The 13,326-nt window shown below is 33.2% G+C and overlaps 2 protein-coding genes across 6 annotated transcripts; one reads left to right on the forward strand and one right to left on the reverse strand.

Moving 5' to 3' along the window:
* The first annotated feature begins 197 nt into the window (after nt 1-197).
* On the forward strand, nt 198-6,536 carry LOC114173967. 5 transcript variants are annotated; one of them, XM_028058679.1, is made up of 5 exons: nt 198-346; nt 425-556; nt 3,728-3,836; nt 4,926-5,049; nt 5,168-6,536. In XM_028058679.1, the coding sequence occupies exon 5, from the start codon at nt 5,187-5,189 to the stop codon at nt 6,435-6,437; it is 1,251 nt and encodes a 416-aa protein (XP_027914480.1). In that variant the 5' UTR covers nt 198-346; nt 425-556; nt 3,728-3,836; nt 4,926-5,049; nt 5,168-5,186; the 3' UTR covers nt 6,438-6,536. The 5 variants fall into 5 exon arrangements, with proteins under 5 accessions (XP_027914480.1, XP_027914477.1, XP_027914479.1 ...); XM_028058676.1 differs by having other exon boundaries at nt 5,177-6,536; XM_028058678.1 differs by having other exon boundaries at nt 3,765-3,836.
* Nucleotides 6,537-8,793: 2,257 nt separating this feature from the next.
* On the reverse strand, nt 8,794-11,765 carry LOC114168200 (metal tolerance protein 10-like). The gene is made up of 6 exons (XM_028052939.1): nt 11,558-11,765; nt 11,355-11,467; nt 10,814-11,059; nt 9,825-9,905; nt 9,430-9,660; nt 8,794-9,315 (listed from the first exon to the last, which is right to left on the reverse strand). Exons 1-6 carry the CDS (start codon nt 11,739-11,741, stop codon nt 8,968-8,970), a joined length of 1,203 nt encoding a protein of 400 aa, XP_027908740.1. The 5' UTR covers nt 11,742-11,765; the 3' UTR covers nt 8,794-8,967.
* Between the last annotated feature and the right edge of the window lie 1,561 nt (nt 11,766-13,326).

Genomic DNA, 13,326 nt, shown 5'->3' on the forward strand with positions numbered 1-13,326 from the left:
GATATATAAAATAATTAATATATACATATAATTTATACATATTTTTATGTTAGTTATACCATGTGATGTGATGATTCCTATATACATTTTTTAAAACTATTTCTCATATTATATATACTTATAATTAAAATAATAATAATAAAATAAAAATAATGATAACATGTATAATGATATAATCAAAATAATGATATGTAGAATGAAAGGGTTTTCGTTTTTCCTCCCTCTCACTCGCGAAGACTCTCCCCTCTGTTCTGCATATTTTCTCTGGTGAAGAAGAGAAACTCGTTTCTTGCTGCCTCGATCAAATCTCGTTTCTGCTGATTCCTACATTTCCATTTTTTATTTGGTAAGCATTATGCTCCCAAATCCCATGTTATCATTTAATAAACTCTTTGTGACTAAGCTAAGGTTTTGGCCGTGGAAGGTCTTCGAAAGTTGGGTGATGTAACTGGTCGTTTTGAAGCGGCGAAAAACGGGTATGTGTTGGCGAGCTAAGGGTGGACAACACGAAGAAAGTGTGGTTGCGAGCTGTGAGGTGAATAATGTCACAAATCTGGTAAGCCATCTCCCAAAATCCTCTGGTATTGTGTTGATTAGTTGGCTCATAGTTTGAAAATGGTAATTGTGTGTTACCGGTTGCCACTTAGCTCTGCTTTTGTAGAATGTTAAAGCAATATGTGGTGATTAGCAAGATTAAAATGTGAATTAAAAAGATGAATTTAAACTTACTCTACTTAAGGGAGATGCTTATTAACACCTTAATCCAACAAAGTTGAAAGCAAAACTCCTAAATTAAAGACAGCCGTAAACTCCAACTAAAATTTACAACATATAATTCCATAAACTTTTAGCTATAGTGTCATATTCAATTGTAACTGTCATGGCCATCTCCAAGATGCCCCAAATCCTCAGAACATATGTATTGTACTGTGTCCACAACATTGGTATCGACCTTAGCCATGGTTGACTTTGCAACCAATTTTGCAATCTTCTTTGCTGCATTCAAAGCAATGTCACTACAACCAGTATCTATCATATGCAGCATGTGGGAAACCAAACCAAAACCCACCAAGAGAATTTAAATGCAGCAGACGACATCTATCTCTAGAAAATTCAAATACAGTAATCAGCTCCTTCTGTAAATGATATTATACTTACAGGCACTAGCCTCATCTTTCTCAAACAAAGGCAATTTAATTATTTTCTGGGTGTTGAAGTCAGACACCTTCCTACTGCATCAGTTTTACTTACTCAAAGCAAGTATATCAAAGACCTATTGCAAAAGAAAATATGCTTGAAGAATAAGCCATCTTCTCCCCTGTGATGTTTAGGTCTAAATACTTCAAAAATGGAACAAATCTTCACCAAACCCAAAATAAGCTTTATGTGAAAAAAAGTCAATACTATCCGAGCCTCTTGAGTTGCTATTAAGAGAATTCTTAGGTAACCTAAGGGCACCCTCAATCATGGACTTCATGTTTAACATGCTGCTTCTGGTCAAAACCTTATACCCTTATGCCGCCTATGATGCTAACTAGGATGCTTATCTTACTAACAAAAGATCTACCAGAGGAACCCATATTTTGTATTTGGATTAAATCTTACCTCGTAATTGTCCAGAAAACAACCACTTGTAGGAAGTTCCAATGTTGAAGCAGAGAATTGGAGTCTTACTCAAGTTACTGATGAATTTCCTCGGGTCAAACACTTCTAACAGAACTTCAAGTTCATTTTTCAACTTATATTATTTACTGTGACAAAACACAAAACATATGGAGATCAATTTGTTCTTTGCCCAAGAAAAGGCTTTTGCCAAAAAGTTCTTGTTCAGCACATTCCTGTTCAAGATCAATAAGCAGATGTTCTCACCAAACCTCTCTGCACTATTTGATTTTTGTTTCTAAGAACAAACTCAAAAGTGAATGGGCTTCCATGTTAGCTCAACGACCTTGAGTTCATGGGAGTGGTGAATATTGTAGAGTTAGTTTGTAAAAGGTAGCTTTTCTTTAGAACAAATTAATCCCGAGGCAATTTGTTAAAACTAACAGAGGTAGTTATTGTATTCTTTCAGTCTGGTGTAATGTTACAAATGTCCATTGACAGCCCTCTCTTCACATCAGATCTATAAATAGATCCTGTTGAAGATATGATTTGATTATGTCAGAAATATGATTTGGTTATCTAAGATACAGCTGTGTTGAGTGTTGTGGGGTGGTGGTTTGAAGCAGCCATGACAGAAATTCCGAACCGTGCGGCATTGGTCTACGTGCGTGTTAAAGGAATTTTGGGGTCTTGTATAAATGGGTTAACCTTTCCGTAACAATGCTATCTGAGTCTTACAACAAACCCAATGTCTTGAGTTCGAATCTCGTTGAGGCTCCTACTCCAACGATAGGGGAGTCCTGAATTCAACCTCCTCTGCTTCACACACTCTACAATGCCACATCCTCATCTGGTTCCAGCACTGTCACAGTCCTACCACCGTTCTCCTGCTGTCCTGCCATCAACTGTCCTGCCATTCATCGCCACAGCCACCACTGTTTCATTTGCCCTTTTCCCTACATTCTCCACTACCTCTGCTGCTCCCACAATTGAGTCACCACTCTAAAAAATCAAAAAGAGCAAACAAAAACATATTCAAAGTTAACAAGTACACAATAATGATATAAATCAATCTTAAATAAAACTTTAAAACAATAGATAAATAGAACTATAAGATTTTTATGGTATTGATAAAGATTTACGTTTGACAAGTACTTATTGTTGCCTCCCTGTAGCTGTATTTCATAGGTAATAATTTTGCTTAAATTGATTGACTTGTCCTCTTGTATTTAATGTTTGTCGAAGTTGGTAAAGGTAAAAGACACCACGCAATTGGCCTTGAGGTAAATTAGCCGAAATTCCTCTTTCACCAAAGATAAGTGCCAAGATTAGAAAAAGAAAGAATACCATATTTGACTATCTAGCATTATTTTTTTCATTTAAATTAGTGCCATACTGTTTTGTTGCTTGTGACTGATAGCCTAAGAGTCTGACAAGTCACAGGCAATTGGTTATATTTTATACTGGCAATGTTACCAAACTCATTAAACATAACATTTTGGAAGTTAGATTTGTTTATTTTATATAAGGATTGATTTAATACTCATTATATAGTACCTTTATCAGATTGCGTTCACAATTAGGCCATTAAAGACTAAAATTCAGCAAATAGAGCAAAAGACTAATTCTAAACAACTTATCAAAGGTTCTTTTTAAATAAACAAAATAAAAAACTCTTTGAAAATTGTGGCTGCTCTTGTTCACAAAAGTGTGGCTGCCATGGCTTGTAATTGGTATATCTCTTTTAGTGCTTTGTTTTTCTTATTTGATGTTGCAATGCACTTTCTTGCTTCCCCCAATTTTATTGTTATATTATCCAACTGTATGTGTTCCTTGTTTCTTTGTGATTGGAGTCTGAGTTATTTTGGCTTAGACATAATATGTTTGTTCCTATCAAGAAAACTATGTTGCTCATTGCCTTGTTACTGATAGGGGCACACTGTTGAGTCTGACATACAAAGGCCATATGCTGAAAAAACAAGAAAACAGATATTTCAGTCCATCCATTTGTATTTTTTTTTTACTTATGTTTAACTATAGAAGTACTACAATAATGAGTTGGATAACTTAAAAAACAAGACCTATGAGCTAGGTTCACAGTTTTATCTTTTTTGCTTGTGTGTAGAATTTAAACTAATAATTGATCACAACATCAAAAAAAGGTACCTTGGTGGTGAAGACGTTGTGCTGAAGTGGTGGAGTGTGCTTCTTTGATTGGTCAGTTTCATCTCAAGGTAATGGCTAAACTAAATAATTGTTATCTTCAATTACAATTAGCTAGTTTGTTATATTAATAGTTTATGAGACTTTTAAATGTGATTTGTAGCTGTATATAAATTTTACTTAGTATGGTTTTTGCATTTTGGTTTCTGGATACGAAATTGGGATATATATTTGTTCAATTAGGTTGTATGCATTTTGGTTTTGGCCATTAAATAGAGGAACCATTGATTTTTTTTTTACTGAACAAGCATTGGTTCTCCAATGCTAAATGGTATATTAATTTAAATTTCAATGGAAAGAGTTGATGCTACAAGAGGTATAAAAATTAAAAATTATATATGTAGCGAGGCCCAAACTGATGCTACAAAAGGTTTTAATATTAAAAATTAAATCTGTAGCGAGGGCCTGCCCAATGCAAGTAAGAATATTTTTAAAAAGTAAAACATTAGCGAGGGCTTAGCCCACACAAATAACAATATTAAAAAAATAAATAAAACTCTAGAAAGGGCTTAACCCACGCAAGAAGTAATATTTATTTAAAAAAATAAAACTTTAGCAAGGGCCTAACCCACGCAAGTAATAATATTTTTTTAAAAGTAAAACATTAGTGAGGGCTTAGCCCATGCAAGAGACAATATTTTTAAAAAAAATAAAACTTTAGCAAGGGCTTAGTCCACACAAAAAAACAACAACTTTTTAAAAAATTAGATTTTAGTGAGGGCATAACCCTAATTACTATTAATACTTTTTAAAAAATAAAAAAGGAACGTGACGAGTTAAGCTTGGGTTTCACCTTTGCTTTTCTGAGACGGCTTGACAACCCTAGTTATAATGACTTTGTCACCCTAGTATAAGAAAGGGCTCGTTCCGCACGCTAAGCCGTTGCATAAGTGTCGGTATTTGGTTTGGAGCGAGGGTTTTATTGGGACACTTTTTGTTGCTTTTCTTGTAGTGGGTGGAGCTCTAGTGCTTTAAATGATAGTCTCTTTTTTAGTATTGTGATGTTGCATTTGGAAATGAGAAATTTTCTTGAAGATTAGTGATGGTAAATCCTTAGTCTATTTTCCTTTTTTGTCTGTTTTATTTGCTGCATGGTTTAGGTTAGACGTAGGTTGAGCTGAAGGCGAAATTATATGGCCAAAGGCATTGAATTTGGTGAGGAGCTCTGATGCTTAAGGTGTCGAAGAGCTTGCTGATGCGGTCAAAGTGGCCATGCGTCCCAAGGTGACTGAATGGATTGTTTGCTTGCTTCTTGTGTTTGTTATTTTTCTACATTCATTGTTGATGCGTCACAAGTACCATTTCTTACAGTCATTTGAGTCTTGTTTTACTTGCTTGGAAGGTGACTTAGTTTCGGCACAATGGGTTGTAGATTTTTGGAGCTACGTTACTATGGAAACCATTTTATTAGAACCAACAAGTTTGCAGCCTTCTACCTGAATTCGATGTTTTATCACACTTCAAATGATGCTCTCAGCCTACAATGGTATCATAATGAGTTTCCCAAGGTGAAGGAATTGACCCATTTACTAGCAAATGTGGATGCAGTTAATGGTAGACTCATTGATGTGAAGAGCAATTCAACCTTTTTTGACGATGACATTGAGCGTGACATGTGTACTTTCAAGTCCCTTGTTCGTGGGTATGTTGGGTCGACATTTGTTCAACACAAAATGAAACATGTCCTGGCCTCTTTTGTTTCAAATGTAAAAAATGAATCTTTTACCCCTTTTGGTAAAGCAACTGAAAGAGAGCCTATGGTGGTTGATTCACTAACTAAAGTGAGCAACTTTCTTAATGTTTCTGCTCAACAAAGGAAGTTGGTTCGTCACAAAGTTTGCTCCCAGGTTACTCAGCATCGCATATGGACTGGTGCACTTAAAGAAGTTCTGAATGGTTTTGCAATTGATTTGGATTGTTTGTCTTCTCGGGGCTTAAACAACAATGCTTTATTGGGTGCCCAAATTGTTCATAGCTGTTTGAACTTTCTGACTGAAATTGGTGTCTTTTCAGATCCTGGGTCTTCTTCATGGATGAAGCTTTCATCTTCTAAAGTTGATTTCACCGACTCACGAAAATGGGAAGATGTTCTTGTGATGTTCAATGATCTGATTGAATGCTGTAGAAAGGAAACGAGGTTAAAGTTGCATGTAGCTAAGGCTGAGATCACGAAGGAGGGGCTTTTGCACATAAGGGATGTTTCGGTTGACAAGAATGTTGGATATAAGGAAGCTCAGCATCAAGAAAGCCTTGTGAGGAAGAAGCTTTCCAAAATGTTGGGTCACTCCTCTCGTTGCTTATTCACTTTATTACTGTATTACCTCTATGGAAGGGTGGTAGATATTGAAGTAGACATGTGCGGTGGGGTCAATGGAAGTAATGGCAGGTTTTGCTTGTTTATGGGAAGAATCTTGACTTCAGATAGTGAGAAGATGGTTGGGCGTGGTGTGAAGCAGTTGGATCGGGCACTTGGGATTTTCAAGTTTGTGTGGGAAATGGCTGAAATGAAAGGGCATTTGGACTTGCAGGGCCATATGTGGTGTGTTGGAGCTGACAATAGAATTCTTAGGTATAGAGGTAACACATACTTTGTGCATGGAATTTGCCTTTGAATAGAGATTATTGTATCACTTCATCATCTGATCATACTTCATGGCACCTACATGTCCCCAATTAGCAGTTGCCTATGAAAACCACTTTTTATGTTTTAAGGTAATTCAATCAAAAGTCAAAGAAATTTTCTTACACAACCATCTCCCTTTAAAATGAACTCTATAGAGTAAGATAATTAGTTTAATTTTTTCTATTATATTGGATAAATTATTGGTATTGATTACGTAGCATTTATGGCAAATAGAATTATAGGTTTTTTTTTTCCTAACTTTTGATCGGTGTACTTGTGATGCAACTAATCAGTCTACCACTTTCCAAGACTATAATTAGTCTTTTCTTTGCTTTAAAAATGTTGTGGGATGCCTTGTGGTATATATATAAATCAGGACACGGTCTTATTTTCCAAGGTGCGAATTTTAATACCTTGGTCAAGATTGAATTGGCAATGGAGGCGTGAGCCCCATGTGCAAATGAAAGATGGACTCCTCAATTTTGGGTTATAGGTTGTGTCCTCAGAATTTTGGGTATTAACTATTCTAACCTGTGGCAAAACTTTGGTCAGTGTTGATGTTTGTGAAACAACCCTATTTGGTCCATGATGCTAAGGTAGGAGTGAACTCTAATAGAACAGTAAGTCCTGACTGTAAAATTTCGTATCCAATTCTAACTTTTATTGGAGAAGCTCACCATATTGAAATCATATATTCTTCATTTCATGTATGTACTCCGAGATTACTAGTATGCTCAAAATGCTCAAAATGGGCAATACTTGTTCATTCACCTATGAGTCTAGATCAATTTGAGGTTAGGGAAAATGAGATATAACAATTCAGTGGCACTGTTGGTTTACTTGTAAGTAACAAACACACATCTCATAAAGGCATTAGTTATGTCAGCATTGGTGTTCTTTTGGTAACTATCAGTGATCTCTTCATTCAAACATAACTATGGTGCCTACTGTGACAATGTCCCTGTCGGTGTTTGTGGTCCAGTTGATATCAATAACAGAGGTCTGGTATTTGTTTGGTAGGGGTTGTAAGAATTGTCTCTTTTCAGCTGTTTAATATCTATTTAAGGCAGTATTTACCTTCAAGTTGAGTATTGTACAAATAAAATTGTTTTACACTTCATGAATAATTGTCTCTTTCGGTGCTTCCATCGGCAACTGCTTAGTGGTGTGCATATTGGCACCATGTGTTTCAAACTTAGTTCATTCTATATTTGAAGTTACTTTAGCTAGATTCGAAACTTGCATCACTTGGTTAAAAGACATAAGTTGTTACTAGTTGTATCTAATGCATGTAAGAAAATATGCTTGTTTGATCTCGGGCATTTTATCAAACATATTGCAGTTGCTCTGAAAATTAATAGAATTAGGGGGCACCATTATACAGAGTGGTAGAGGTGTGCGATTGTTAGCGATCAGCTATATTTCAAACACTTTAATTTTGGGAAGAATTAATTTACGGGAATGAATATGGGAGAATCATTATACTATGAAGCATGTAAATGAAAAACATAACTACCTTCAATTACTGAGAAGAGATAAACTCTAGAAAAATATTTAAAAGAAGGGGTATAAGTATGTTTTATGTTACAAACATTACCATAATTTTGTGTCTCAAATTTTGTAACTTTCACATTCTTGACTTTTTTTGTGTTTTTTATTTTTACTTTTATTATTAGCTATAGTTAATTTAGTGTTGAAATGAAAAAAATAAATTAAGATAATTAATGTAATAATGATTTTTTTTGGAGTTAAGATAGTTAGATTATTTTTAACTGCATAATTAAATTAAATAATGTAGTATTTTTAATTTTTATGAATAAGATAATCACATAATTTATTTTTAATAAACTGTGATTAGTAATTGATATTATTTTTCTTGAATAGTTATTATTTTATCACAATACTGTTTACAGGAAGTGCATACAATTTTTTATTTTACAGTTATATATATTTATTATTTTATATGTAAAGAATTAGTAACAGAAAAAAACGCCTATTATGGAATAAATATTTTATATTAGTTTTGAATAGCATTACGATATATAACGAGAAAGAAGTAATGATTACTATTTTATTTTACATGTATGTTTTTTAAATTATAATAAATAATCATAATATGAAATAAATATATTTAATTTGGTAACAAAATCATTATTATTTTAACTGTTATACTAATAAGAGTTAATGAATGTTGAAAGTAACCAAATATCGTTGAAGAGATTAAGTGTCCATGTCCTATGCTAGGGAACTTTAGTCACTAAAATGAAAGAGAGAAAAATCATTACATATGGAATTTTTATTTAATGATAATGAATATAATGTGAGTAAACAAATGTACATTAAAATTCCACTCGTTTATCCCCTCCTTAATATTTTTGCAAGAAAACTTTCACAGAATAAATTTGTTTCACAAGGATAATTATAATGCACAATTACTAAACAAAATTTAAAGCCTAAATTCTAATCAAATCCAAACTACTCACTCTTAAAACATGGCCTAATATTTTTCTTTTGGTTTTCTACACCACCTTGGGCTTGTGCTCGAGTTTGTGAGTTGTGTTGAAGTCAATGTGGACGAAGGCTCTCTCAATTTCTGGGAGATTTTCAAGCTTATCCTGAAGTGTCTCTCCAATGTCATGTGCTTGAACAAGTGACATTTCTTCTGACACCACAATGTCTACCTCCACAAAGTAATTGGACCCAAATGTGTAGGCTCTCACAGTGTCTATGTGCGTGATCTCCATGTTATGGTTCCAACACAGATATGTTAGCTTTGCAAGGTATTCTGCTGGTGCTGTTTTACCAATCAATGACCACACATTCTCCATCACTGTTTTTGCCCAGTTACTTATTGTATATAAGGCTATCTGCATTCCATTCCATTCATGTTATTACTTTTCATCATAGCCTCAAATATATGTAACACTTGCATTCAAGACTTGTTTTTGTGATTAAATGTTCAAAAATTTAACAACTAATACCAGGATGGCTCCAACAGGATCAATCCACCAGTAGAATTTGATGGCTAAAACTGCAGTGGCTAGACCAATGGAGTTTGTAATGACATCAAAGAAATGGTCCTGAGCATAGGCCCTCACTATTTCATTCTTGAACCTGCGACAGTAAGTCATTAGTGCAACTTTTACCAAAGTGGCTGTCACCATAATCCCTACCATCCACTTCTCTTTCACTGGATCCCTCTCGGGCTGAGTCTGTTATAAATGAAGCATAGATTGTGTTAACATAGAATCTATCAAGCAATGCTACTTGATTACATATGCTAATCTTCTTTCGTTTTTTTCTTCATGAAAAAGATCACACATAAATTGTTCATTCTCCATCATGATTTTTTGTTCACTTTAATTTTTATTTGTACCTTTGTGATGATTTCTCTTCCTGATTCAAACAAAATCTGCAATCCCAGAGTTGCCATAACTGATGCAAACACAACTATACCCTGTACAAATATATCAAAATAAGAATTGAGTAAAAAAAACAATATCAAATTATTTTCAACCTAAAACTTTGACAATTGATTCATGGATCTTCTTTTTTTCTTTTTCCATGTTACTCAACTTTCTCAGTTCTATAAAATGTGAGATTTAAACTCACATTTAGGTTTTTAGGAATTTTCCCTTCAAAATGAGTCCTTTCCATATTGATGAGTCTTTTGAGAAGAGATTTATTAGACAGATTTAACAATGATAAGATAATTCTAATCTATATAAGGGATTAACATCACTTCTGATATAAAATCTTAAAACTCTTAAAACTGTGAATTTGTGTATCTTCTTCCTTTTCCTTATATGTTTGTTCAACTCTTATTTCTATTTAAGGTATGATTTAAATTCACCTCGGTGACTGTTATCTTGTAACTGTCAATAACAGTTTCGTAGCTGTCTGTAACTGTTTTTCTATTTCTATCTATTTGTACTGATGTGTAATGAATGTGAAGTGTGATTTTGTTTCCAGTGACAAATATTATCCTATTTTTCTATACATTCACCAGCCACTAGACTGCATTTTCATATGTTCAGATTATGGCTTTTCTTTTTCTGATCAAACTCTATAGTATGAGTCTTTCGTGGATGGATTCATCAAGTAGATTAAAAAACAACGAGATGTGAGTTTTAGGGATTGATATCACTTCCAATTCAAAATCTATTAATTTTTGTGTCTTTTTCAACTCTCTCATTTTTATTTAAGGTGTGAACTAAACTCACACTTGAGTTCCAAACATAAATAACCAATACTTGTTTATGCAAGTTCCCTTTCCATGGATGTTTGGTATTGCATATATATATATATATATGAAGCCATACTTTTTTATTTGTTAAACTTCTAAATGAAAGAGAAAACAGTTACCACAGGTTGCATCCTGTTCTTGCCAATAGGGTATTGGTGATGATTTGGTTTTCTCATAGCATTAGCAGTGAACCAAAGTATAAATCCTGACAAGAGATCCAATAGTGAGTCCAGAGTTGATGCAATAACAGCCAGGGATTTACTCTCAACGGAAGCATACACTTTTGCTGTAAACAGCACCATGTTCCCTATGTTAGATGCATAGATTGCCACCCTCTCACTCCTTTCAAGTTCCTTCATATCATCCTGAGCAATCAAAATTTTCCAATCACATATGCATCATCAAACACACCCTTTTAAGGAAAAATGTTCTTGGTCATTTACTATTTGCTAAATCTGTTTTTTATCATCACTAAATAATAAGTTGATAGATAGAAAACAGTCACAGTTACATATTTTCAAAAACTTGAAGAATCCATTCATCAATTTGAAAATATCAGAAACCGAACCAAATTTGATGAAAATTAAGTCAATGAAAAGCACTTTCTCCCCCAAAAAAAATAGTCAAGAAATTAGCAAAAGTTCATATTTTCTTCAAAACCTCTGATTGATTTCCTGGTAACATGCCCAAATCAGTGTATGAGTCCACTTCTTGGTACCCTTTAAGAAGCCTCTCCTGCCTCTTGTAATACTCAGCAAGTTTCCTTTGTCTTTCTGAGATCATAAACATTCAAATTTCATCTCAGAAAGGTCAATTTCACAAAGAGAATATTAAAAAAAATGTCAACTGATACATATACATACTTAGTGTTCTGATGAAGAATCCAAAGCCAAAATGAGAGTCCATTTGCCTTTCTGGTAACCGATGTTCATCCATGTTGATCCTCCATGAAGGTTGCCTAGCCATGGACACATTCTCTGCTGCTATATTTGGGGAAAGAAGCTCTGTCCTGTAGTCTGTGGAATCTGTTCGAAGTTCAGTTCCCATCTTTGCTATGCTTTAATCCTAAGCACTTGTGTGTGCTATATATACTAACTAAAGAAAGTGGAGTGGTTACTATAGTAGGTAATATGGAATATTTAAACCTGGTCATTGCAAATGAATAATATTAATGATGATGAAACTAAAGAAGGCATGAACCATGCTTCATTTTTGTTCTGGCATGAACCATATCTTTGTGTCTAAAATACTATGTTTATGAACAAAAAATTGACTTTGAGTTGATGTAATCAATGTTAATATGAACGGAATCCATCTTGGGAATATGCTTGGTGTTCAATGTTCACATCTTAGATTCAATTTTTTATTTTTTGTTAAGAGGATTCAACTTCTAATTGTTAATTGAAATAAAAAAAGAAAACTATCAATTTCGTGGGTTATTTGCAGTGCAATTAATTCTTTCTCTAGTTACCAGGAAGCACCCTAAGCTTAATTAATTAGATTGAAAAGGACTTACTGGAATAAATTTTTTTGTTTTTAATAAGGTTCTCTACTACCATTTTTTTAATTTGGTAAAATGAAATAATATATATTTAGATTATTATAATGAGATTCATCTATGGTTACATTTAAAAAATAAAATGCAGGGTCGCAGCTATTCATTTATTTATTTTTTAAAATAGTATTGTACATGTATCATGTATGTAACAAAACGTTTTTTTTTTCTTTTTTTCTGACATGACACTTCTGCGATAAAAAAATACCGAGATTTGCACATGGTACACTTTAATTAAGAAAATTACCTTTTGCATCCCTATAAATTCTTCCTACAAGCTTATAAATTTGGAAATTCCCACTTTGACTTTCTATTAAATGACAACGAAGGTTTTTATAGGAACATATATTGATGGTTTGTGTTCTTGTCTTGAGAATTCATGAAGGAGATGTTGAGAGCTAAACTTTGGCGCCATATTAATCTGAAGTGAAGATCATTATATTGTGAAACTTGAAGGTGGGAACATGTTTGAGTTTTACATTTTCTATTTTTTCTTTGAGTTTTACATGTTTTGAGAGCTAAATAGCGTTTTGGTTTGGAGTTTTTTTGTTGTGAAATCCAAAAGTTTTTTGGATTGTGTAATTTGAAAGACATCTAGTATTTCTTAAGCGAAAAGTGATTTCTTTCAAATAATGTAATTTATAACTTGAAAATAGTATTTTGGATTATACAATTGGAATGATAATGTAGTGTTTAAATTTGTATCATAAATTACACAATCTAGAATATAATTCACTTTCAAATTATATAATTTATAACTTGAAAATTGTAGTCTAGAGATGACAATTTTGATTTTCAAATTACACAATTTGAAAGTGTACATTGTTGTTGCATGTTGCAATGTTGATTTTTTTTTCTTTTTACAAAAATGAAATTCAAATTTTGGAACATAATATTGTATGAAGTTGAAATGTTGTCTCACATATGAAAGGTTTGAATTGTGAAATTTTGAGGCAACAAATATTGAATTGATTAAAAGGGTTGCATTGAAATTTTTTCAACATATGTGGAAAACAAAATATGTTATCATTTGTGTAAACAATGTAACAAGGGACATATGCTTATATTGTAATGTAT

Source organism: Vigna unguiculata, chromosome 2 (genome assembly GCF_004118075.2).
Source record: "Vigna unguiculata cultivar IT97K-499-35 chromosome 2, ASM411807v1, whole genome shotgun sequence".
NCBI classification, from domain to species: domain Eukaryota; kingdom Viridiplantae; phylum Streptophyta; class Magnoliopsida; order Fabales; family Fabaceae; genus Vigna; species Vigna unguiculata.